At 41.6% G+C, this 27,462-nt stretch overlaps 1 protein-coding gene across 1 annotated transcript in view; it reads left to right on the top strand.

Moving 5' to 3' along the window:
• SBF1 (SET binding factor 1) overlaps positions 1-27,462 on the top strand; it is a gene marked incomplete in the record, with an annotated part of 3,250,730 nt that overhangs the window by 2,588,717 nt on the left and 634,551 nt on the right. Inside the window, 1 exon segment of the mRNA XM_044088658.1 lies at positions 13,610-13,792. Coding sequence (XP_043944593.1) covers positions 13,610-13,792 — 183 coding nt within the window.

Here is a 27,462-nt window from a genome sequence, read left to right as displayed (position 1 = left end):
GTAGGCGAGATAGGATCACATAACATCTTTTAGTTATGTACTCACCATAACTTCAGATGTTTGGGATCCATCTCTCATTCTAATAACCACCCTCCTTCCCCCTTCCTTGGAGATCAGAGGATATCAGAAGGTCCGAATCCTGTTGTTTCATCTTGAAACATCTAACAATGTTATATAAACAAGCTGTGCATGTGTGCATGAATGCGGACAAACAAGATCTGGGGGATTAGTGGTGGTGCATCCTGGGATAAAGATAGCTCAGCCAATTAGAGGCCTCGCTCTATAGCATAAGCGTGCCGAGTCGGAGCCGAGGGATCGGCTCCGAACCCATCAGTCAGAATGTAGGCGAGATGGATCCCAAACATCTGAAGTTATGGTGAGTACATAACTAAAAGGTAAGATCCTCAAACTGAAGACATGATATCAGAAGTCCCAAATAAAACCTTAAAAGTAAGATTGAGCAAGTTAACCCATACTGCTTTTAGAGGAGGCAGGCACATTGTTAAATTTAGCTATGATGTCATTTAGCTATGATGTCTGCACAACAGCTGCATCCACTGGGAGTGTAATCTTACTTATTTTGTTATACATTTGTTGACCAGCATACAGAACTGATCTTAGAGGAAAGTTTTCAGGTTCTAGCTCATGGTATGCAGGCACAAGAGAATACGGAGAGCAAGTTGAAACTAACAAGGTTAAACAATAAAATATTATCCCGTTGGTGAGATTCAACAAACATTTTTAAGTTCCCAAAAATCATTACATGTTTATATTAGAAAAGCCAAGGCACATGACCCTGTAAGGATGCAATATTGCATCAAGCTACAAAATCAAAAGACAATCTTGACTCAGACCACAGCTTATGTCTCATTACATTAAAGGACAGCTTTTTGATATTTTCTTGGGTAAGGAGCTGCTTCTTGGGCCTTCCTTGCAAAATGTTAAGACATTGGAAAAGAGCAAAATGTTGGAGTTAGTGAAACAACTCTTTCATGCACTCATTCCAAGGCACAGCAGAAACCATCTATACAAACAATGGCCTTTTAAACAGAAAGTAGATGAGGGCAAAGCATTTCAAAGTAGCCATTTGAGGGGGGGGGGACTGGCATGGAATCGTGACAGAGGCAAAGGAGGGCGGTAAGAGGGAGGGGTGGAAAATACCACCTCTCCCAGGTGCACCCTTAGTACTACAGACTATGCTCCCCGACTCCCTTCTTCTTCACCATTTATCATACCCCCCCCCCATTCTTCTCACTACAAAGAGATTATGATTCAGCCTGATCTTTATCAGCTGGGTGAGGAATATTATTTTTCTGGGTTGCAACTTAAAATTCCAAGCGTTCTTGCCCTTCATTACCATCTTTCCTGTCCCTTCGGACTGGATGCACCTTGCACTGAAAGTGTGAAAATGATTGATTGCCTGTGGTGCCACTTGCAACTACTGTTTGAGAGGAAGGGGAACCAGGGATTCTACTCCTCACTTTTCCTGGTTCCCCAATAGGATAACTTCTGGGGGTCCATTCTGCATCTTTATTGTGTAAGCACATTCTTAAGCATAACCAGATTTAGAATGCTCAACTTGTATTTCCTCATCCCGTTACTTTTAACGGGAGCTGTTCATGGCCACCATGAGTATTTAGTTCTCTTATCTGTGCATCCACATTTAAAAACACCTCTTGACAGTACCTGAGGCTCAGGTAAGACAAGAGCCATTTCAGTTTCTTTCCTTTTTTTTGGCCTGTTCACAGCACCAAGGGTGCTTACCAAGTTTGTTGCATCTTTTTTTTTTGTTTGTTTTTGCCTGTTTGAAGATGCAGTATTAAAAACTGCCTGAGTTCTCATTATTGAAGAGGAGGAGCTGAGTCTTGCCCTTGCCGTTGACCATGGATTGTCTGACCAGCTTGGGCTACTCTCTAAATCTTCAAAAATTAAGTTTATACCAAAGAGGTTCAAAGGTTTTTATAGGAGCCTTCCTAGATCCAGAGAAAGGGCACACCATTAAAATCTCCTCTTTGCAGACCTGGCCTGAAAATCTTATATCCTAGATAGAGGATACTAAGGGTACTGGTCACCATATGTTGGGAAGCTGGTAGGTAAGCACCTTTAAGCTTCTTGTATACTGTCAGGCAGGCCAGAATCTGACTGCAGACAAGTTGAGCAGGTCTATCAGCAGCAGCTATAAGCAGAAATAGATAATGAAGTGTTGAGGTCCATTATCTACAGATACTTTTTGCCAGGAGAAAGTCTTCAACAGTTAGCACTGAGGGCTAAAGCTGTGAGCTGTTAATGAGTAGCTTCATATTAAAGGCTCCTGGGTCACCCCTAATGAAGGGACTGTTGTGCTCCAGTGAGCTTATCCTGCCAACAAATAGATAAAATAAAAAAAAAATCACCTTCAGACATTTTGCTGCAGATTTCCATACAGAAAGACAGCATTGCAGAGCTTTCTGTTATCCACTGGCATGGGAATCTTCCTTATTCAGTCATGCTTCTGCCTTTTTGCTAGAGGTGCTGCAAAAGATCAGGTCATAAAGGCCAAAATATTCCTGGTGATCCCACTGTGTCCCAGAAATGAATGATTCTTTGTTCTTATTCAGGTGGCCTAGAAGTCCCTCTTCTACTCCCTCAATATTGCACCTTATTTATACAGGAACTCTGGTTCATCCAAATCTAAGGAGCATTTGAGGTTGGTTGTGTGGCTCCTCTCAACCTATTATCTTTCAGGGGCAAATTGTTTGAGGGAATCACTGGTATTCACAGAAAAGCTAGACTCATCATTAGGAAGTCAAACTTCGCTAAGTGGAAAAGATTCTCTTTCTAATGCTGATCTAAAGGCATTGCTCCAAGGAGTATAGTGAAATGTAGTATTTAGCAAAACTACTGGTAGAGTGTCCATGTTAATTTATTATTAAGCATCAATTTTTTGTTACTACTGCATGGGTCCCCTTCTTTATCTTCCAACTGTTTTGTCATGCTGTTTTCGAAAGGTGTGTTGCACCTAAAATCTCCTAGAAGGCCAACAACTGAAATGGCATATGAACATTCTCAGTTAGAGCTGGATCTTTGCACCCTTTCAACCAAATATCTCTCAGGAATTGAAATTCTTGTCCTGGTAAACACTTCCTGCTGACAGTAACATCCATTAGAAGGGTGCCAGAATTACAAGTCCTGTTGTGTAAATAGCCTTCTACTCTTATACAAAGAGATAATGAACCTTAAGACTAATCCCTCCTTTAACTATTCATTTTCCAGTGACATTGTTTGTTGGAATTAAGCTTATGTAACTCTTTGCAGTAGTATGCTTTCCCTGAGTCTTACACCTGCCAGTCGTGAATGCTATTGCAGCTTTGCCCGTCTGTTTAACCAATCTGGATTGGGGTTACTGGTTCCCACTGTAAGTGGAATGGGTCTCCATTGGGAAGTGAATGAGCCTGAGAAGCCACTACTTCTGCTAGCAGAGGCTTGCCTGCACTGTCATAGCCCTACTGTCTTGCACATGATAACATGACTTCAGTTAGGTGGTAATGAAGCGTATTGTTCGAAGCATCCCTGAAGTTGGTCATCTCACAGGTAGCCATAATGAGATTTTTCTAGTGCAGCTCTAACCTGTCATCTGTAGGCTGCATAAGCTCCTAGGATGGGGGACATTTCCATCTTCCATGAGTAACGTAGCATCTCGGGTACCCCCTCTCCCCCAGTCTTGAGTAGACAGCTCCTGTTGTGTTGCCCAGTCTCTACTGGAGATTCATTAGCAGGAGACACATCACATGACACTCCCCTCAGCCTCCCCCAGAAGAAATGAGCAGGCAGTGCCTCTTTACTCCAGTGCCTGAGCCCTGCTTAAACCAGGGTCAGCTTGGTCATCGTCAAGGCTCCATTGAGATAATGTAGGTTCAGTCATCTTCTGGAAGAAGGTGGCCCTCTGATGTTTGCCTCCATTGTGTGAATAATCCTCTGATGTGAAGTTGTTCTATCTCGCCGTTCATTCTTTACTGATGGGTTCGGAGCTGATCCCTCTGCTCCGAGTTGGCACCTACTGCAACACTCGAGGATTTCAAGTAGCTCGAGGCCAAGTCCCTATCCTATGATACATCCCAAGTTACCTCAGATCTAGTTTGCCGCTGCAACTGATTGGAGGTTCCTGATAGCTTGGGCCAGTAAACTTTAAATACTTTACTATTTTACAAATGTTGTTGTTAGTTTTTCACCATAGTAGATATATATTTAGGTTAGATAAGCTCTTAAAGCTTTATCTATAGAGTTCCCTTCCCTGTGTGCTGTTTCTTAGCTGTATATTTGGCCTCATTTTTCTTATAGGCCTATTTAACTTCTCTGACTAAAAAATTATTTATTCAGTGTCCTTTTGTCACATATACTGTTAAAATACTTTTGTGATTACTTAGTGTGAATTTACTTGTTAAAATTCTGTGTGTGTGTACTTTTTAGGTTTAACTTTAGACATGTGTGCATATATTTAGTCTGTTTTTATAAGGCTTATTAGTAGTGTTAGTTAGCCTTAGTTTAAAAGGCTTGTGTGTGTTTGTGTTGATAGTTAGCCTGTTTTTTATTAAAAGGCTTATAAGTGCTTATAGTTAGCCTTAGTTTAAAAGGCTTGTGTGTGTGTCTGTGTGCTTATAGTTAACCTGTAGTTTATTAGAAGGCTAATTGATATTGCTGTTGTTGGGTGTGTTCATTTCTGTCATGGCTGATGAAAAAGGAAAACACCCTAAGTCAGGTTTCAAAAAATGCCCTAAATGTGGGCAGAAGATGTCGGTTACTGACTGCCATGCGAATTGTGTCTATTGCTTGGGATCCTTGCACCTACAAGAAACATGCTCTGTATGCCATTCTTTTTCCTCTAGAGTTCTCCAAGAGAGAAAAAGAAAGCTTATTGATAGAGGTTTGTTGAAACCTTCTTTCCAGGAGGCTTTGATTGACCAGGATGGATCTAGTAAGTCCTCAAAGTCCTCCAAGACTTCTGGAGAACTTCTGGAGAATCAAAAGAATAAAAAAAATCTAGAGAGTCTGTGACATCGGCTCCACAGGTCTCGGAGCAGACTGTCTTCTCTTTTCAGAGCCAGTCCCCAGTCTTGGAACTGGTATCCGAAACTCCTATATCGCCTCTTCTCCAATCGGTACCATCAGTCCGATCATCTCGATCTTCTTTAAGCCTATCTAATTTGGATGTGGATTGGGTGGTGCAGAAGCTTTTACAGGCATCGGCCTACTATATCTCTTCCTCCTCCAAGCTATACCAGTCTTTCAGAGCCTGAGGAGTCGGACCTGCTGATTGTGGAGCCTTCCGAGCTGACGCCTGCTCCAGTGTCTTCAGCTCTGTTCACTCTGACGTCCTCGGATCCGATCGAGGACTCTAGGAGCTGACACAGTCTGTTCAGGTCCAGGGTGGATAGTCGAACTGACTTGTCTGTTCTGACTTTGCCTCTCGGGGCTTCTGCTCAGATAGCTCGGCTCCTACCTCGGGCTCGGAGCCCATTGTCCCGGTGCCGGGGTATTGACCGTTTTCTCGGATCCGTCGGTCCCTTCACATCAGAGCAGAGATGACTTCGAAGCCATGAGGAGAGTTAGGTCTCCCAAGACATCCTCAACTTCTGGTCCGGCTTCTTCATCCCCTAAAGGGTTTGTGTCTGCTTCTGTCTCACAGATCCTTGCTAAGCGCAGAGACCCAGAGTCTCAGGAAGCCCCATTGGGTTGACCAGCAGTCCACCAACCCTACTGAAGACGAGTCAGTCCTCCTGAAGGCTTTCGGGTCTCAGCCCTCCACCTCTTGGGGGTGTCTGCCCTTTGATGAGCTGATCTCATGAAGGGCGTGGGAGTCTCCGAATAATATGGAGCCTGTCCCTCGGAGGCCTAATAAGTTCATATCTGCCCCCCTAGATAAATCCTTCTTGACAAAAGGTTTGCTAGTTGATGCCTTAGTGGCAGCGGCAGCCACCAAAACGGAAATGTCTGAAACATCCTCGTCTATCCATCCTCCTAACAGAGACTCCAGTATCATGATAGATATGGGAAGCACATGTTTAGTTCAGCAACTTTTGCTCTTCGTTCGCTTAATTATTTAACCCATGTTACCAGACTACAAAGAGATCTCCTTAAAGAGTTGGGAGATACTTTTCAGGGTACAGTAGCTGCAGGAGCTACAGACAAAGTTGCCGCCCAGCTTGCTACCCTCAGTTCTATAGTAAACTTGTCCATGCACCTCATTTCATGTGCAGCGGATGGAAAGAGTAGGGCAGCAGGTACAGGAGTTGCTCTTAGGAGACACTCCTGGATGCGCTTGTGTTCCTTTGCGGAGCCCTTCAAGTCATCCTTCGTGAATGCCCCCTTTGATGGCTCTTCCCTTTTTGGGCCTAAAGTCAAGAAAACCTTAACCAGGTGTGAGCAGGACGGAAAGAATCTATCTGCCATCAGGGTCCGTTTTTCCACCCCTACCAGACCCTACCCCATGGGTCAAAGGGGAGGGAAAATGTGGTTCCAAAAAGCCCAAGGAGCCTTTCAGGACACATGTGGTGAACCTCCCTCCATGGGCAGAGGAGGGGGCAATAATAGAAGATGCCGCCCTCGTGGCAGAGGGGGGTCCGCAACACCAGGGCGACAGAGATCACTTCTTTGGGAAGCCTTACTAGCGCTCCTGAAAGGAGGCCCGACTGTCCTGCTCTGGAGGCAGTTGGGGGTCGCTTATCTTTGTACCCAGACGCCTGGCTCAAAATAACAAATGACAGCTAGGTACAAAGTGTCATTTCCAGAGGATACTTTGTGCCTTTTGCCACACCCCCCTCCACTGACAAGGAAAATCCTGGACGTTCCACCCAGTTACAGTTAACAAGCAACAGTAGAGGTCCAGACATTGCTAAGAAAGAGTCATCCAACCAGTCCCAGCAGACCAGACAGGATCTGGAACTTACTCAAGATTTCTTTTAGTTCCAAAAAAGACAGGGGACTGGAGACTTATATTGTACCTCAGCAGACTAAACAAATTTGTAAAGAAAGAGAAGTTTCGGATGGTCACACTTCAGTCAATAGGGAAAGACAATTGGATGTGCTCGATAGATCCTCAGGATGCATGCTACCACATAAAAATGGCCAGGCCATCCAGGGATCATCTGCGCTTCTGGATGGGAGCCAGTCATTACCAGTTTCGAGCCCTGCCCTTTGGTCTCACTACAGCCCCCAGAGTGTTCACCAAATGCATGGCAGTGGTCATGGCTCACCTGAGACTTCTAGGATTCCAGGTGTTTCCGTACCTAGACGATTGGCTTCTTACTGCCACCACCAGGCATCAACTCATTCAGGCCAAGGAGTCCACTCTGTCACTCTGCAATCAGCTGGGCATTACAATAAACTCAGAAAAATCTGCCTTGTCGCAGTAGCAGCGTAACGTCCATATCGGAGCAGAATTGGGCACCATCACCACCACGCTAAGACTTCCAGTAGAAAGAGTCTTACTTCTCCATCAGCAGGTCCGCATTCTAATATCCAAAATCAAAGCTCCAGCATCAGAAGTTCTGAAATTGTTAGGTATGATGGCAGCAGCAGTTCTAGCCATACCACTAGGTTGTATGCACATGCGGATACTATAATGGCTGTTGTTCACCCAATGGTCTTAGCATTGACAGTATGTACATATATATATATATATCTAAAATTCTAAAACACGTATGCATATGTGTATTTCCTATACTATATTATATCTCTCCACCTCTCCTATTAATACAACAGCTTATTTTAATGAATAATCAACATTAACCCCTTCTATATTCTTTTAAACTTTCTTTAATGGTGACAAATTTTGTTTCTTTTAAGCGCTTAAAGTGGAGAGATATAATATATTATAGGAAATGTACATATGCATATGTGATTTAGAATTTTATATATATATATATATATTTATATGGTTCCCTATGAAACCATCGAAGTTACACTACATCGAGAATGACTACATTGAGACTAGACCATCGAAAGTACATAACAGCGAAAACAGAAATCGTCGACATTTAAAACACCGAACACCATAACACCGACACACGGAACGTAAACAACACACTACACTACATAGAATACACACTAGCCCTGACCCAAACCCTAACCCTAAGGTCCGACACTATCGCACACTTCACCTACCTGCACCCTAACCCTAACTCACTTACCCACCCCTAGCCCAAGCTCCGACACTATCGCACACTTCACCTACCTGCACCCTAACCCTAACTCACTTACCCACCCCTAGCCCAAGCTCCGACACTATCGCACACTTCACCTACCTGCACCCTAACCCTAACTCACTTACCCACCCCTAGCCCAAGCTCCGACACTAACGCACACTTCACCTACCTGCACCCTAACCCTAACTCACTTATCTGACCACTCCTACCTCCGTCACTGTCGCACACTTACCGGGTCGCGTTAAACATACACCAGTGCTGTGACATTCCATTTCGACGCTTTGGAAGTCGACGATTTCCGTTTTCGATGGTTTGCAATTTCAATATAGCAGTCCCGATCTTCTCATTTTCGATGTAGTGTAAATTCGATGGTTTCATAGGAAACCATTTATATATATATATATATATATATATATGTGTGTGTATACATTTTTTATAGAGAATTGATATTTAATTGTAGTGTATTTAATGGTTATTACATTAGGTTAATTAATTTATAACAAAATAGATGTATATAAATTTTATAAATGTATTTTAAGTATTTAATACAAGTATTTATGTATGTTTATAGTAGGTAGTCTGCTGAGGGTAATAGGGACATATTAGTTTCTAAATACTGATGTTAGTGAACAGTGTTTGTAATATGTATTGTTTGATTTGGAAAGTCATTAATTAGATAAAGGAAATGGCATCATGATGACACCGCTATTTTATAGTTTAAATTGAATAGAATGTGTTGGATCTTTGTCTGATGAAGTATAATATTTTATTATATGAAAGCGCTCACAACATGTTTTTTGTCATTTGTGGAATAAACGTAGTTATTCTAGTTGGTCGTTCGTTCCTGGTTCACCTTCCGACACAGTGCTTTGTTGTTTCTTCAGTTTGTTTTCGGATTTTGTATTGCTTCTTGGGTCATTTTCAGCCTTGAACCAAGTCTAAAGGGCAAGGGTAAATGTGAAATACCCATAAGTAACCCACTTAGACATGTGAAGAACATGCTGATTGCCATCTTCATTGACATAGAGGGATAAAGCCCTGATTATGGTCAAGGTTACCCCAGTTCAACTAGTGGCTTTAGGGCTTTTCTGGTGCTTGTGTGGGAAGGATGGGCATACCTGTCTTTTGGGGGTGGGATGGAGGGGGACTGAGACTATCAGATGCTGCAGTCCTTCAGACGATACATAGTGATATAAATGTTGGCCCATAGGTTAGTGTTTGGACACCAGACCATGAAACACAGTACCCCTCATTGTGAGCGTATGGGGGCAGAGCCTCACACAGGCAGGCCATAGCCTCTACAGTGAAATGGGTCACTTGTGCCCCCCCCCCCCCCAGTGGAGGGAGTAAGGCCCAAAACAAATATGCCTTCATTGCTGGAATCCTGGTTAGAGCACAAGCCATCACCACAGTTGCTTCTGCTGTCCAGCATATGTCTTCACGGGGGGGGGGGTTAAATGGGTTTGGCTGATGGGGTAAACTTGACTTTCAGCAGAAAAAAGTGTGTAATGGGCAAACTTCAAATGATCTGTGATTGAAGGAAAGGACTGATGCATGGATCCGGAAATGTAAGAAAGATCTCCTAACCATGAAGCTACAGTCATGCCCATAAATTCTTCTGTCAAATGCCAGAGACTGTAATTGTGTGTTACTTATCCCATAAATGTTGTTTATGTATTTTGTTTACTTTAAACAAGTCTGTACAACTAGAAATGTTTTCTTTACATATTTTCATTCAGTTCAAGAAGTTCAGAATGTTGGTAGTTTCCACTTTCCTGCCTCTTGCATGAAAGAATACTCGCTTTTCACTGTAGACATAAAATACAGTTATTTAAGACGCTTATTTCATTGTATCTGTTAATCTTGCTCACAGACACTTTCTCAGGTTTAGGGTCAAAGTCAGGCCTTTCAGTTCATCTTACCGTTTGGGTATGTGTCTGTGCAAGTGTTTAGCTCTTGTCTCAGCTTACCTGAATGTCTGAGGATTTCAGTTTTCATTTATCTGGTGGAATGGCTTGTAGCTAATTCAAACCCAGGACAGTCTGATTGCAGCCACTGAACTCTAGCCCTCTTTCACATCCCAAACACTATGGCAAACTTTCCCTGGTATCAACTAGCCTCTTCTTCACTGATAACATTTGGGCTTTTGAGACATTTCTTCTGACAAGTTAGTCTTTCCCAGATCTGAAATTCTTCCAGAGGCTGGACCTTATGATTGCTGCCATTACGGTGGTGTCTTTTGCCAGACAGTACAAGAATCAAGTGCAGCTTAGCCTGGTTAGTTAAGAATCGCCTCAGCAGATCTTTTCAGGACAGGATTTCTCTAAACTCCTTTTCTGACATCTTGGGTGGTATTACCTTCCCAACCACACTATGGCAATTTACTTTACCTTCTCTCCTCCTCTGGACATTGATGGTGGATGTATCCCTGCTCAAAAGGGAATGCACTTTCATTATGTCTTTGCTTTAGGGATTTAGAATTAAAATATGTCGTAGCATAAATTATAAATCAGTTTGTGAGATCTTGTTGCATTTTCGCCTTGTGGTGCAAGGACAACCATTCTTTGTTCATAAGGGCATAATTTCTCTCAAGGCGGATTCCAGATTTCTTCACAAGGTAGTTTATGAATTCACTTTAAAACAAACAGGTAAATGAATAATACGTCTAACAGGCAATTTACCTGAGAAGCCCTTTTGCTCCAATGTGATATTTGGAGGGCCAGTAATTTTTATTCTTCAAAATCAAACAACTCTGCCTTGTTTACCAGATAATTTGGTAACTCATTAAGATGGCTGAATCACTGCTTCATTGTTACTTCTAAGAGAAGAGCTTTACTGTCAAATGTCATTCCTTGAGGACATTTGCTACATCAGCTGCCTCTTCAGGGCACTTTCTGTCCATGACATTTGTGATGTTCACCTTGGATTACTGTTCACACATTTAGGCTGCCATGCCAAAGCTGCAATGAGTTTTGTTTGCCAAGACCACTGAAGGTTCTTTGACTATTTGCACTGCGTAGTAGGGTCTATGTCATATATTCAAAACTCCAAAATGTCGAACACCATATGTTCGAACTTGGAATTTCGAATATTGAAAACATCGAACGCTCAAAATAGTTAATTTTTTCCCAGGGAAAAAAATTTGCTGTTCCGACAAAAATACACCCAACACAAGCACACCAAAATAAATAAACCACACACATACATTTAACAAAACCCAACCCCACACTAAACCATACATACATTACTAACTATCCACTTACCTTAACCCGCACCCTAAGGTCTGTAACTCTCGCACACATACCCTACAAATCTATATTCACAAAGTAATTCACACTAATACAGTTAACAAAACACAACCCTACACTACACCATACATACATTACTAACTATCCACTTATCCTTAACCCGCACCCTAACCCTAAGGTCCATAACTCTCGCACCACAGTGGAGGAAATAGCGAAGCCCACTGAAATCTTGCCCTAGGTAAGATTTCGATATTCCGGGGCTTCGCTATTTTCACCATTCGATATTTTGGGTTCAATGTTTTCACATTCGGCGTTGTACCTCTTCGGAATTTTGATATAGACCTGCTTAGTACTCTTCCTCCAGTACTGCTCTGCCTATTGAAGGCTGAACGGGGGTGAATTTAGTATTATAAAGTCATCATAATTCCATATTGTTAACTTTGTATCATTTAGTAAGCCAGTGACTCATCCTGTATCCTCCTTTGGTGATTTTGTATGTACATAATCTGCCGTTTTCACCCCTCTTTAGGATCATTTGTAGGGTGGCCTTCCTTTGTAAAAATTTTAGTAAAGCTGGCCCTTCTCCCCCCTCCCCTCCATTTTTTCTTTCTTTTAAGTTTAGTAGGTTAATGACATGAATGACTGGTTTAGGTAACATGACATTTTCACCACAGCACCCACTAGAGATGAAAGTCTTACTGAGTGATACACCCTTCAATATCTGAAATTATGGTAAGTGTAACATGTCTGATCTTTTCATTGGAATATATTTAGAGTTCCCTTTGTGTCCTGGCAAGAGATGTAAGTGGTAAAGGAATTTTGCTTAGGTCACATACATCATGTATCTGTACTGTCATAGTAATTTCTTTGGACAGTTACATACATGTGGTTTCATAAAATCTGGAGAGTTTTGCCTTGGGTTGTCTGTCTAGTTGTCAGAGATGCTTATTGCAGTCCACAGTGAAATTCATTGCTTGTTACTCCAGTTGCTGGGGCATCCAACAGAGTTGACATTGCTTCCAGTTTTAAGAACATAGAAAGGACCAGAATAAAGTCAATAATCTACCGTTCTGGTAAGTAGCCACAGAACTTTGTTCTTTGAATCAATCCCCATTTTACACAAGTTTGTTTCCCTATTAACTAATCAACACAGTTACCTCTTCTGAAGCCAAAACACATGGTAGAAAGTTTTGCAAGTTTTCCTGGAGATGTACTTTTATTTTCTAGGATGAAGGCCTTTTGCAAAATCTTTCTGAAAGGAAAGGAAAAAATTAAACAAGGGTCCCAAGTAGTTGTCTTTTTTGCCACTTTTCATCGAGGCTCACCAGCCTCACTAGTAAATGTTGATAAAAAGATTAGCTTCCACTGTTGCTTGTTTTTAGTTGGCCATTTGTCCATATCTTTAGCATAACAGTGGAATCTGCATTGTACTAGTAGTGTCTTATTCAGTAAAAGCAAGGCAATGCTATAGAGAACTGTGTCCTGAAGTCCCCACAGAATTTTTAGCCCTCTCTCCAGGGTGTCATTTTTAATGTTTGCAGGTTTGTTTTATTTCACAATTCCATTGAAATAAGATGGTTCTGTTTTTGGAATACTTCTGAAATGAGTCATTTAACTATGTTCCATTTCCCTTGTTTTGCAGCTTCATGCAGAGACTTTTTCCCTTTTTTGTAACTGAAGATGTAGAAATCTGTTGGGGAGGGATTGTGATGTATATCTATATTTTTATTAAATTGATTTCCTTTACAGGAAGGTCTTTAGTTTGGTTGAGGGTCAGAATTGGCTGTCTTTGAACATGCCCACTAACCCATCTGCAGGTTTGCTGACTTAGGCCTCCGGCGAGTACTACTTTCTCAGAAGTTGATACAGATTTTTTAAAGTTTTTGTACAGGGAACAAAGAAGCAAAGGGAGCTGAACATGTAATATAAAAGAGTTTAAAAATATCCCTTCATCGATTGGATGTATTCAGAAGCCTCTCTCAAAGATATTGGTGTGGTGAGAACTAATATAAAAATTTTCTCTTTCTCTATATTTAAAAATAAAATTCTCATTCACGCAAAATTACATTTAGTTTAACTCTGTCAGTCATGTAGCTTTGAAATTTAAGTTTGAGTGCTGAGTTGAGTATTATTTGGAAAGGCCATTAAAAATGATGACCAGTTTATTTACTCTTTTTACAGGGGGCTAAGCCAGACCTACTGCAACAGTGGGAGCTGATCCCTATTGAAGTGTTTGATGTCCGGCAGGTGAAGACAAGTTTTAGGAAGCTGATGAAGGTTTGTGTCCCAAGTAATGTGCAGTCTGAGTCCTCTGCTAGCACGGCATACTACAGAACATTGGAGGAGTCAGAATGGTTATCCCAGGTGAGTATCACTGCAATGAGAAAATAATGCACATAGCATATTACCATAGTAACTGTTCCTTATATTTTGCAGTAGGTGTAGACTGTCATAGTTTAGAACAGGAATGTGAAACAGCTGAATAATTTATGTCCTTCCTTATCACTGTTGCAGTATTCTGTACTTTTGGGATATTTTGCCAAGGATTGCCTAATATCTGTCCAATGTACCAAAGCCTTTACATCTTTCAGGCATCACACGCCAGATGCATGTTCTACGTGCAAAGCATAAGGTGCATATGTGATGTATGGACACCTAATCCTCAGGACGTCTTTGCTGACAGTCTGAACACTACTACTGATTTCAATCTGTATGCCATTCAAAGAGCCAGTTCATCTGCTAATCCTTTTAAAGATGAGTGCCCCCTTGGGGTTCTTTCCTTTCTGTTTTCCTCCTTGTAGTTTGTTTTTATGTCAATCAGAAAGGGAAAATGTGTGTGTGGGAGGAAGATTCCCCATAAAGATATACAAGAGAAGTGCCTTTTTTCTTTGGGTGCTATGTACAGCCATACTTTTGTGATATCTGTCAGGTATTTGTCCCTAACACATTCTGAAGCTGTTTGTAACCACTTTCTATTTATTTGTGAAACCAGCATCTGAAGCTATTGACACAGGGTACCATGGCAGAATCCACTCACCCTGAACTTAAGCTGCAACATAAGAAAAAAGCATGTACTGATCCTGATGCCATCCAGCCTCCACTCGATGTCTCCTCAGCTTACATGAAGAACTGGAGGATTGGCCATTGCTGACGCCATTTCCCTATGCCATGATCCAGTTGGAGGTTGATCTGGAGCTGCCTACTCACAAGTCTGCTGAGATTGTGCTACGTCTGGTAAATATGTATTGGGGCAACTATGACTGATTATATCTGAAGGGCCTAGGGGGATTCCCCAAATTTCAGTTAGGGAAAAGGTGCCTAGTATCCTCATTGAATCTAGGCAGGGGTGTGAACCTCCTAGAGTTGTTAAGGCAGAACTTCCAAACAGAAAACCCAACATGTGGCTAAGGATCCTCACAAAGAGTGGCAGGACTTTACTCAGGTGCTGTTTAATGTCCTAATGAATCTGATACCCCCACGGGGATTGTCTGTCCTTTCTGCTGCTGCCCCCTGGTCTTCTGTCTCATCTAAGAGACCTAGGGAATCTGATTCTTTTAATGAAGAGTAGGACTCTGAACAAGAATTCTTAGCATATTTCTCACAGATACACACTTCTTTGGCTCTGGGTTCTGATGAAGAAGATTCTTTGTTCGCTGACTCTCCTTTTGAAGAATTATCCTATGGGGTTGCACTTGGTCCGTATGATGGAACACTTTTACTGCGATTGTTCTCAAGTCTCAGAGGTTCAAAAAAGATATTATGAACTGTTGCATATGAATATACACGGACCTTCTGCAGTCCCTCCTGTCTTAGTTGCTCTCTTAGACACATTTACAGTGGCTTCTCAGGCTCCTGACTCTGTCTCCACCCTATAAAAAGCCATATATGTTTTATAAAGTGCCTGAGGATCATAAATATTTGTATAAAAGTCCATCGTGTAATCTATGTCCACAGATAAGTCAGCCAAACTACATTCCTCTTTCAAGCTTTGAACTTTTGATAATGACAGTTGTGCTATGAAGAGGTATGGGAAAAAAGTATGTACTTCTGCTGCTTTGGTCTTTGTGACCATTGATTGTCAGAACCACATCTCTACATAATGTCCTGGCTCTTCTCTCCCAGCTTTGGGAGTGTTGACCGATATGCCTGTTTCAGATAGTAAGATTTCTGCTCTTTCTCTTCTGAGTTCTGCCTTTCTGTTAGATTGCCATTCCATTAAATGCAGGTATGATGCAGCTGATGGCTCCTCTGGGGTAGCTGCATCTGGTTCTGTCATGAGGAGATAAAGCCAAAGTTTGAATTTCTCTTTTAAGCAACAAGAATCTTTTTGGCACTGCTGCTGCACAATTGTTTAAAACCTTGTAGTAAAAGGACAAGGCTGTAAAGGACCTAAAACATATTTTTGTTTCTCCTAGTCCTAAGTTCCAGAGGAAATATGCACTGAAGTCTTACTTTGTCCATAGGCAGCCTAGGTAACCTGCTAGGAGTAAGAAGGTTTCTAAGCTGCTTTTTCCACATAAGCTCACTCAGAGTTCAAGACAAGAAACTTTCTTTTCCTGACAAGTCTCTTATCTGACATCCAACCTTCCTTCCTTAATGGCCAGATTCCTCTGTCCCCTTTCCTTCCCTGTTTAGCAACAGATGTCCACAGATGCCTGGGTTCTCTCCATTGTCCAACACAGCTACCTAATTGCTTGAAAGTCCCACCCTCTATTATTTGGCCTACTTCAGCCTCCTCATTGTCACTTCCTTATTTTTCTTTGGTTCAGCAGGATCCGATGGAACAGAAAATCATTCAGCATATTTCCTTGTCTCAACAAGGAACAGGTTTTTATTCTAGAATGTTTGTGGTTCCCAGGAAGAAGGGGTCGTGGAGGCTCTTTCTAGACCTGTCCTATCTCAACAGTGTAATATTTTGTCATGAGACAGAAGATGTTTCAGTTGCTAATATACTCTAGCATGAAGCACGCTTGTTATTTTTATTCCCAATTTGTTGAGGAAAATGAATTGCAAAACTAAAAATATAACAAAAAATACCATAGAGAAACATTAAAGTACATCCCACCATCATCGTTTCTAAACAATTCCTTTTAACATTCTATTTGGAATGTATATCCTCAGCATTGTAATGCTACTTTTTTGTAGATAGTTTTGGCTCCGTAAAAGAGCACAACTTCTCAAACGGCACAATTTATGACAACTGAGAATTCTGCTTCCTAATAGATTGTTTTTTTTTTCTTTGACTTGCCTGTGTGTTACACTGACTCTCAGGATTTTAATCCACTCTGTTCACTCCCCTATCCCCAATTCTCACCCACCCACTCCCTCCTTGTCTACATTTATACTAAATAAAATGACTCCCCTTTCTCTATACCTTCTCCATTTCATCCCTCCTCTTCCTCTCAGTCAACCTTTCACCTCCACCTATAAAGATCTTGCAACTACTCTACCAACTTTCTACATTCAAACATATGTTTTATAGCCTTGCTGTACTACACATATACTTTACTATCGAGCACCAACAGTATGATTTTATGCTCTACGTGACTTAACTGTTACCCCAGTCTCATCTATATATACTTAATGTACTTCATAGATGTTCTTCGTGTTTCACTGTTGCAGTCATCACACTTGGGTTATCCTGCCAGGGATAGCCCTCAGTCAGCCCGAATACCAGAGGCTTAGTATTTCTGCTGAAACAAATGAACACGCCCTCACTGCACCACTTCTATTAAAACAATCCAAATGGTATCGATATCCACCTTCAATGGACCAAGCAAAACATGAAAGTTTTAAAAAGTAAAGCCTTCACTTTTAATTTCCGCTTTTCGTCCTGCTCCTAGCAGGACTTCTTCAGACAAACAACAAGAATCAACAAACTTCCACTTTTTAAAATAAAATCACATTTCAATTACAGTTGAAATCACATTTCAATTAAAATGCTTGGTTCCCTGTAACGGGATTTTAAAAGACCAACCCCCCAAAAATAAAAGACACAGCACATTTTAATACTTTCAATAGTATTTAACTTTGTAAACAAGTAAGACATGAAAGTAAAAAATGAAAAAATAATGAAAACAAAAAGCAAAAGAAATAAATATTCCCTTCTATTTTGACAAGTTGTCAGCAGTACCGTTCAAACATACAAAAAGTGCAAAAACAACACACAGTACCTGACTGTGTGTTTGTTTACCTCCTTTTTTCACTTGATCCTGACATGTTGAATAAACTTACTTCTTCACCTAGAATGGCTCTTCAACAATCCTTACTTAGTTACCCTAAGCAACTTCTCCTGTTTGTATGAATACTGAGAAACATCGCTCATACAGCTGCCTTATATACCAATACGTAAAAGTTCTGTAACCCATGTCTACATTTGAATCTGTATCTTTATATTTCCAGAACTCACCTTGTATGATGTAACTACTTATCAATGTGACCCAAAGTTGTTCTAGGTATTTCACCTCACTCTTGTTGCCACATAAGACACCAGTATGGTGGAGAAGAAACACTAAACGCCCAATAAAGCTCCACTGTTACTCCATGCTTAAACAATTTCCAAAGTTGTCTGCTAGTTCATCTTATTCAAGCCTCCATAGCTCTTTGCTTGTGTAGTTACCCCAAAAACACCACCTAGTGGTGTTTGTTGGTATATACCTACTCAAGCTGCAATGGTTTAAAATGTTATATAACACAAATAAACTTCCAAAGGGAGATTTTTATGAGTAAGAGGGGAGGGGGAGGGGGGGAATGGGAACCATGCCCAACCATATGCAAAATGACCTGGTCTATGAGACCATACTATTGTATATATATGAATGAATCGACATTTCCTAAAGCGTGAGGCTTTTGAGCTTCAGTATACAAAAAATAGAATAAATTTCATTCAAGCCCGGGTGGCAACAGGCTCTAGTTTGGAGTTGCCATAACTCCCTTTTCTCCAACAGTAAAGAAGTTGGACCACCCCTCAAGTCCCAAGTTTGATCGTCTATGGCTTTAAATTTAACGGAATGCTGTGGGAAACTTTCCACATGTCTGGCCAAAGCGTTTTCCTTTTTTAACGTTCTAATACAAGAAGTTCGAGTGTAATTCAAAGGGAGTGGTCTATCTCGCTCGGTGTAATACCTGTCCTGCTTTTTACGTAGGCAAACAGACAAGAAACTGAGGGAGAGAATCTATGAACACTTATACAGTATTAGAACGTTAAAAAAGGAAAAGCCTCACGAGGTAAACTAATTTTTTTTTTTTTTTTTTTTTTTTTTTTTTTTAGGAAATGTCGATTCATTCATATATATATATACAATAGTATGGCCTCATAGACCAGGTCATTTTGCATATGGTTGGGCATGGTTCCCATTCCCCCCCTCCCCTCTTACTCATAAAATCTCCCTTTGGAAGTTTATTTGTGTTATATAACATTTTAAACCATTGCAGCTCGAGTAGGTATATACCAACAAACATCACTAGGTGGTGTTTTTAGGGTAACTACACAAGCAAAGAGCTATGGAGGCTTGAATAAGATGAACTAGCAGACAACTTTGGAAATTGTTTAAAGCATGGAGTAACAGTGGAGCTTTATTGGGCATTTAGTGTTTCTTCTCCACCATACTGGTGTCTTATGTGGCAACAAGAGTGAGGTGAAATACCTAGAACAACTTTGGGTCACATTGATAAGTAGTTACATCATACAAGGTGAGTTCTGGAAATATAAAGATACAGATTCAAATGCAGACATGGGTTACAGAACTTTTACGTATTGGTATATAAGGCAGCTGTATGAGCGATGTTTCTCAGTATTCATACAAACAGGAGAAGTTGCTTAGGGTAACTCTATAAGTAAGGATTGTTGAAGAGCCATTCTAGGTGAAGAAGTAAGTTTATTCAACATGTCAGGATTAAGTGAAAAAAGGAGGTAAACAAATACACAGTCAGGTACTGTGTGTTGTTTTTGCACTTTTTGTATGTTTGAACGGTACTGCTGACAACTTGTCAAAATAGAAGGGAATATTTATTTCTTTTGCTTTTTGTTTTTATTATTTTTCATTTTTTACTTTCATGTTTTACTTGTTTACAAAGTTAAATACTATTGAAAGTATAAAATGTGCTGTGTCTTTTATTTTTGGGGGGTTGGTCTTTTAAAATCCCTTTACAGGGAACCAAGCATTTTAATTGAAATGTGATTTCAACTGTAATTGAAATGTGATTTTATTTTAAAAAGTGGAAGTTTGTTGAGTCGTCTTGTTTGTCTGAAGAAGTCCTGCTAGGAGCAGGACGAAAAGCGGAAATTAAAAGTGAAGGCTTTACTTTTTAAAACTTTCATGTTTTGCTTGGTCCATTGAAGGTGGATATCGATACCATTTTGATTGTTTTAATAGAAGTGGTGCAGTGAGGTTCATTTGTTTCAGTTTTTTTTCTAGTTTTTTTTTTTTTTTTTCTAGTTTTTTTTTATGTTTGGATTTCTTACCGCTTAGTATTTCTGCATCGGTTGCTGTCTCTCCAGGACTGACGTCAGGTAGTCAGTGGTATAAAATCAGGCAGCCAACGCCATTACATGAGTCTTTCTTGCCGAGGAGCCCGAAGCAGTTTGCACGAGTGCCGGTCAGCCGCTACCCGAGTTTCATTTCCGAATTGAATTTGAAGTCTTCCAAAGTTACGTACCTCGTTGGGGATCCTTTTTTCTTGCTCTAACCGATATCGGAAAAAGTTAACAATTGTCTCGCCTGTGGAAAGCAAATACCACACTGAGACTTCCATTCTTACTGCATCACCTGTTTAGGCCCAGACCACGATGTACCTCGCTGTCACTTTTGTGCTTTAACGCCAGAACTATACGTCATCGGGCCCTTATTGTAGCTTAGCTAAATATTTTCTCTCTCGGTCCGCGTATTCTGATATGGCTTCAGTAAGCCATCCGACTACTGATCTTCCAAAAAAACGAAAGGATAAAGACAGAGGCAGACTGCACAGGTCCAAAACTGCTGACGATGCTTCCGTTAAGCTAGTCGTCAGTTCTCTGGGCCTCAGTGAGGTGCTTTCGCAGCCCCTGATGCCCACTTCTGTGGATTCGCATGCTGCTACCGAGACCCGTTCAGAGAGTTCATACAGTTCCTATGCCTCGAGACTCTTTTTTGACTAAGGATCCTGTGGTTGTCTTTACCTTGGTTGAGTCTGGAGCAGCTGAGCAGGCACTGGCTTCCGAGGAAGTTCTTTGCACTATCGATACTCGACTCAAACTGACTACTACTTTCCTGTCTTCGGTTCTTTGTAAAACTACCGAGTTTCTAAGGCCCAGGGTATGAACTACGCCTAAAAAAAACGATGACCCAAGCTCAAGCACCTGCTTCCATGCCTCAATCTCAAATGCTTAATGGCGGAATACCTTATCATGCTTATTAGGGGAAGCCCACCTACTCCTTCCAAAAGAAAGAGAGACCTGTCCCCAGCAGTTTTATCTGACCAGGAGTCTGATGATTCTGGGGTTTTTGAATATGAAGACATGCAACCCTTATCTGCTTATGAGGATTCAGATGAAGAGGAATCCATTCCTTCTGCCTCTCCTTCAGAGGATTTTTCATTTGATGAAATCCTACATACTTTAAGGGAGCATTTCCAATGGGAATGTCAGGACTATCCTCAGTCCAAAAAGAGACTCAGGGAATTCTTAGATGTACCACAGCATAAACCTTTAGCCATTCCTCCTGTCTTGGATGTTGTGGATGATGTCTTTATGGAATCCAGTTTGACTACTGACACCCTTCCTCCTGCTCCCAGGAAACCTGACAGATATTACAGAGTCCCTGACTCTCATAAATTTCTTTTCAAAAATCCTACTGCTGACCCAGAGGTCATCTCCCAAGGACCTAAAGGAATTAAAGCAACCACAGCTAAGAATCCCACCCCCTCAGACAGGGATTCCCGAGCTTTAGGCAGATGGGGTAAAACACTATACACCTCTGCAACTCTTACCATTAGAGGGCTAAATTGTCAGTTCCACATGCTGAAATACCAGCAACATACCTTGGAACTCCTTAAACAAAAAATAACTACTTTTCCTGCTTGTGCAGAAAATAAAGAATTACAAGAGCTTATGCATTCTGCAAGCCAAGTTACTAAACACACACCTTGCAATGTGGCTTTGACACCCTAGAAGCATCTTGCATGGCAGCAGTCACTGGTTCTGTACTTAGAAGGCATGCTTTTGGCGTAGGGAACAGACCTTGCTAGACCATGTCAAATCAAAACTATTGGACGCACCATTGAACAAAGACAATTTGTTTGGCACCAAGGCAGAAGACATCTTAAAGATGGAAGAAAAAGCTAAATCTATGCAGACAGTTAAAGACTTCTTACAGGTCCAGCCTCCGAGGTTCAGTAGGCATTGCCAGTCCAAGCACTGGTCCTTTCTGGCCCCTTCCAGGCCAGATCAGCCAAGACCTAGGGGAAGCAGACCCCCAGACAGCAGTCCCAGGGAATGCAGAGATCTAAGCAATGGAGTTCCTCCACTTCAAAAACAGGGAGTGCTAAGCCACCCCCTTATGGAAAGAACTCATAATGACTTTACACCTCCACCCCTTACCTCTGCCCACCTGCTTGTGCCCCTAGGAGGAAAACTCTCCTCCCATGTAAACAACTGGGTCTCCATTACCAATTGTGTCCTCGACATAGTGTCCCAGGGTTACAAATTTTATTTCCACACTCCGCCAACCCCAAAAGGGTTCCCAGATCTTCCTACAAACCAGTGAGCAGAGGCCAACAAACAAGTCCATTCCCTGCTCTCCATGAGGGCAATACAGCCTGTTCCTGAAGGATTTTATTCCAAGCTTTTCCTGGTACCCAGAAAAGAGGGCACCTGGCGCCCAATCCTCAATCTGTCAATTTTAAACACCTTTTTGGTGATACGAAAATTCAAAATTCTTACCCTCCAGCAGCTTCTACCTGTGCTTTCCAAGGATGCTTGGTTAGCCACCCTAGATCTAAAAGAGGCCTACCTACACATCCCAATCAGGGAATCTTGCAGGGAATATCTACATTTCAGGGCAGGATCTATACACTTTCAGTTCTCTGCACTTCCTTTGGCTTATCCATTGCTCCAAGAGTTTTCACAAAATACCTGGCTCCAGCCATTGCTTTTTGCAGACAAATAAATATTCAAATTTACCCCTACTTAGATGACTGCCTGATTCAGGCAGACAGTCAGGAAAAGCTGTTACAACACCTGACCTTTGTAAAGTACCTACTGACCTCCCTGGGGTATACTATAAACGAAAAGAAATCAAAACTAGTCCCCACTCAAAAAATTGTATTCCTGGGAGCAAGCCTGGACACAGCATCCCAGATGGCATTCCTTACTCCAGGAAAACAAGCCTACCTGACAGGCTACTTCTCTCAACTAGCCACCAGAACCCAGTTATCCGCAAGGAAAATCCTGCAAGCTCTAGGGTTCATGGCCTCCTGCATTCGACTTATTTCATATGCCAGACTGCATATAAGAAACTACATTGGTACCTAAAAAGTCTTTGGTGTCAACGCTCTTGGACCTGGAAACTATCATACCTATGATACCCTGTCTAAGGAAGGATTTTCTTTGGTGGGCAGCAGCATGCAACCACAACAAGGGACTTCCTTCTCACAACCCCATGATGCCCAGACCCTCACCACAGACGCATCAGATTATGCCTGGGGTGCACACCTGGACGACAAGTGCATTCATGGCCATTGGTGCCAAAATCAAATACATCTGCACATCAACCAAAAATAGATGCTAGCTGTTCTGCATGCTCTGACAGCTTTCTGACCCTCCCCGGGGCCTCTAGTGATCAAAACAGACAACACCACAGTGATGTGGTATATCAAGCAAGGAGGAACTCACTCTTATCTTCTCTGCAGGCTCGCCATGACCCTTTGGTACATGGCTTCAGCCATACAAATACACCTGCTAGTACAATTCTTGCCAGGGTCCCTAAACTCTCTGGCAGACAACTTAAGCAGAAACCTGCTAGACCCACACGAGTGGCAGATAGACCACAGAACCTTCAACCTTGTAACCCAGAAATGGGTGGACCTCTTTGCCTCCCACAATAATCACCAGCTCAGCAAATTCTGCACCAGGGAACCTCACAGCAAGGCCTGGAAAGTGGATGCTCTATCCTTCCAGTGGGTAAACCTCTCGATCTATGCATTTTCCCGTCTACCACTAATTTCAAGGGTACTGATCAAAATAAGGTAGGAAAAACCAAGGGCAATCTTGATTGTCCCAGACTGGTCATGCCAGCACTGGTACCTACCTCAGATCCCAACACTCCTGACTCAGAAGAATGGAGAATTCATGGATCCGCAATTGCAGACCCTGAACCTGGCACCCTGACCTCTCTTCCAGCTGCCAGCCTAAGCAAACAAGTCCTGGATGTTATACGTGAGGCCAGATGCCTCAGCACTAGAAAATCCTATGCTGACAAGTGGAAAAGGTTTTGCACCTGGATCCAGGCTAAAGGAACTGAAACAGCACAGCCCTCCCTACCTCTCATCCTGGATTACCTAGTTAGACCTACTACATAGGGGCCTATCCTTCTCTTCTATTAAATTTCATGCCTCTGCCATCTCTGCTGTTTACAGAACAGAGCCACCTGTGTAGTCACACCCTCTCATCAAGCAGTTCCTAAGAGGGGCTAACAATTTAAGGCCACCCAGAAGAGCTCCTACACTAGCTTGGGACCTTAATTTTGTGTCGGAAAAGCTAATCATATCCCCCTTTGAGTCCGCAGCTTCAGCAGAGTTAAAATTCCTGTATTGGAAAACAGCCTTGCTTCTGGCCATCACTTCAGCTAGAAGAGTTTCAGAGCTACAAACACTCATGGCTGTAGAGCACTTCATCATTTTCCATGCTGACAGAGTCTCCCTCAGGGCTAATCCAACTTTCATGCCTAAAGTGGTGTCCGATGTGGCTGTCAACCAATCAATTCATTTGCCCATCTTTTTCCCTAACCCACAAAACAAGGGGGAAAGAATTCTGCATTCTCTAGATGTGCACAGACAGCTCAGATTCTACCTGAATAGGACCAAATCTTCTAGGAAAACGGACCAATTGCTAGTCAGCTTTGCAGCAGAGGGCAAGGCTATATCCAAACAAACAATCTCCAAATGGATAGCACACTGCATCCATTTCTGCTACAAACACCATGGGAAACCACCCCCTAAGGGGGTCAGGACGCATTCCACCAGGGCAACCTCCACCTCTGCAGCTTTTCTCAGACGGGTCCCCACCAGGTACATCCTGGAGGCTGCAACATGGACTTCTGTTCATACCTTCACCAAGCATTACCACCTGTCTATTTTCTCCAAATCCAGGGCAGATTCTGCAACCACAGCCTTGTAGGGCATCCTAGCCAGCCCCCAGTCGTCTTGACTGCCTCCACCCTTTTCTTCAGCTTTGGGAATCAACCCAAGTGTGATGACTGCAACAGTGAAACACGAAGAACATAGTACAGTTGTGTACACTTACCATAGATGTAGATGTTCGAGTACATTGACTGTTGCAGTCCTGGTTTCCCACCCTCCATCCCCCTTGTCTCTCTCTCTCTCTCTCTTCCTCACTCTTTACAGGGAATTTTTTGGTATGTACTTTCTACTGGTGGTGTTCTTCCACCGTAACCTAGCTCCCTATTTGGAGGCTCATGACAGTTGGGGCAAGAAAAACTGATGTAATGGTGTCGGCTGCCTAATGTTATACCACTGACTACTTGACGTCAGTCCTGGAGCGACAGCAACCGACGCAGAAATACTAAGCTTCTGATATTTGGGCCGACTGATAGCTACCCCTGGCAGGATAACCCAAGTGTGATGACTGCAACAGTGAATACACTCAAGCATCTACATTTATGGTAAGTGTACACAACTGTACTTTACAAATTTTACTTGTCTAAATTTCATCTTCTGCAGACCTTTTCCATGTGTGTTACTTGTTTATTTTCTTCCTCAAAATTATGCATTTTAACATTCTAAATCTCAACTTTTTTAACATTCTAAACCTCAACTTTTAAGACCCCTTCATCTCTGTCTACTTTGTTCCGTCTACTCTTTCCCTACATATATATCATGCTCCTCTTAAGTCTTTTTACTCTAGTCCTTTTCTCTCTCTTTCAACTTACATCATATCATGTACTAACCACACCTACAATTATCTCTCCCACTAGTACTTTCTCTCCCTACCATAACAGACATCATTACTCTGTCCCTATCACTCCATATTTATATCCTGTTTCTCCTGTTCTTTTTCTCAGATTCAAGGTATACTATGCACCCCCATATTATATTCAAACCTCAAGAATATATGTCCATAATTGTCACTTTTTATCCAAATTGTACTCTAATAACTTGCCACTTAGTAGTGATCTGCATCGTTATCCTCGACCCAACTATACACCCTCCCCATACTTCAGCCAGACTGCAGTAACTCAAAATGAACTAAAATTTATTGCATTAAATATGCATAGCATATGTTACAAGGTGACTGAGTTTCAAGCATGGATCACTCAACTTTCCCATGATGTACATGCAGTTTCAGAAACCTGGCTAAAACCACAGATTAAAGACTCAGAAATCCTGCCCCTGGCTTCATTATGCTCAGAACTGACCCCCCAAAAAAAAAAAACACGAGGAAGAGTAAGCAAAATATATCCAAGTTGCTATTCTCTCCTTCCCTCCATAACCATCCTTTATCTATATTCTGTAAAACCAAACTTGGCATCTCTCACTTTAATCACAAAACTCTGTGCATTATTTTATACATACCCCCTGGCAACAATCAGTCTACCCTCGAAGATATCCTAGTGTGCCAACCAGTATATCTCAGGAAACTATCATTTTAGGGGATGTTAACATTGACTGGTAGAAACTAGCCTCTCAGTTCCCTACAAATATCATTACCCTCCATGGATTCATACAACTTGTAACTCATCCCACTTAGACTAATAAAGCTAATTAGCTGGGTTCTGCTAAGGACTGGATTATGGTCTCCAATCCCTAGTAATTTTATCTTATCTGGAATTCTTCCACATTCCCTTAGTGATCATCAACCTGTCTGCACCACTAGACTTGTCACTCACCTTGTCAAACAACATACTTCTAAAACTATGTGCAACTTAACACAACCATTTTAATTCCTTCAACTGGTCTCCCTAAAATTTAGCCTTTGAGGCATTTGATAAACTCATCTCCATATTTTTAAATGTCTTGGAACCACCCAGATGGAAAAGAGTCAAAACAATTTTTCCGTGGCTTTCTGACCATACCAGAACCCTATTGCTAAACAGAGATGAGGCTTGGGAAATTATCAAAAACAGAAATCATTACAAAACTTACATTTTAAAGAACTAAGAAACCTTGTCAAAAATAAGTTAACAAAGGCTATTTCTACTTAGATCCTCTATATAAACAAAAATGTAATCCCCAGAAAAATGCTGGCAATCAATTAAAAATGTTTTACAACCAGGGACAAATACAGCTCCACACCCTCCTCTAACAATACATTTTCTGATACAGCAATCCAATTTAGCTCTTACTTCATAGACATTATAGTTACCATTACCAAGAATTTTGTACCCTCAGCTTCTAATTTCTCCTTACTGTCTACTGCCAGCTTTTCAATTTTTTTATTAGAATCAGTCACTACCTACCTTTTTAAAAAATGTACTGCCAAGTGGTCTTGGTCTGTATTCCAGCAGTGTAGCCAAGACCTGGAATAGTATACCAACATTCATCACATTGATGCCTCACTATAATACCGTCAAGTCTCTCCTAAATGAGCATCTCTCTAACTGATGGGTCTGTTCATGTTCTACACTAACCTAGTATTTCTGTCCAACTCTGCTTTCTTGTACCAGTTCACTCTTGACCTTCTGCTTAGCCTCCTGTTTTCTAACGTATATATATTTCCATAATCCTTCAACCATACAACGCGCTGTAACTAGGTATACCATTAGAAGCATATGCCTGTTCTAACATGTATACATCTAGGTGTAACACTAGTCATTCTCATT

Source organism: Protopterus annectens, chromosome 11.part0 (assembly GCF_019279795.1).
Source record: "Protopterus annectens isolate FY-2018-M chromosome 11.part0, PAN1.0, whole genome shotgun sequence".
Taxonomy (NCBI): Eukaryota; Metazoa; Chordata; order Ceratodontiformes; family Protopteridae; genus Protopterus; species Protopterus annectens.
This window is presented reverse-complemented; position numbering and strand designations above follow the sequence as displayed.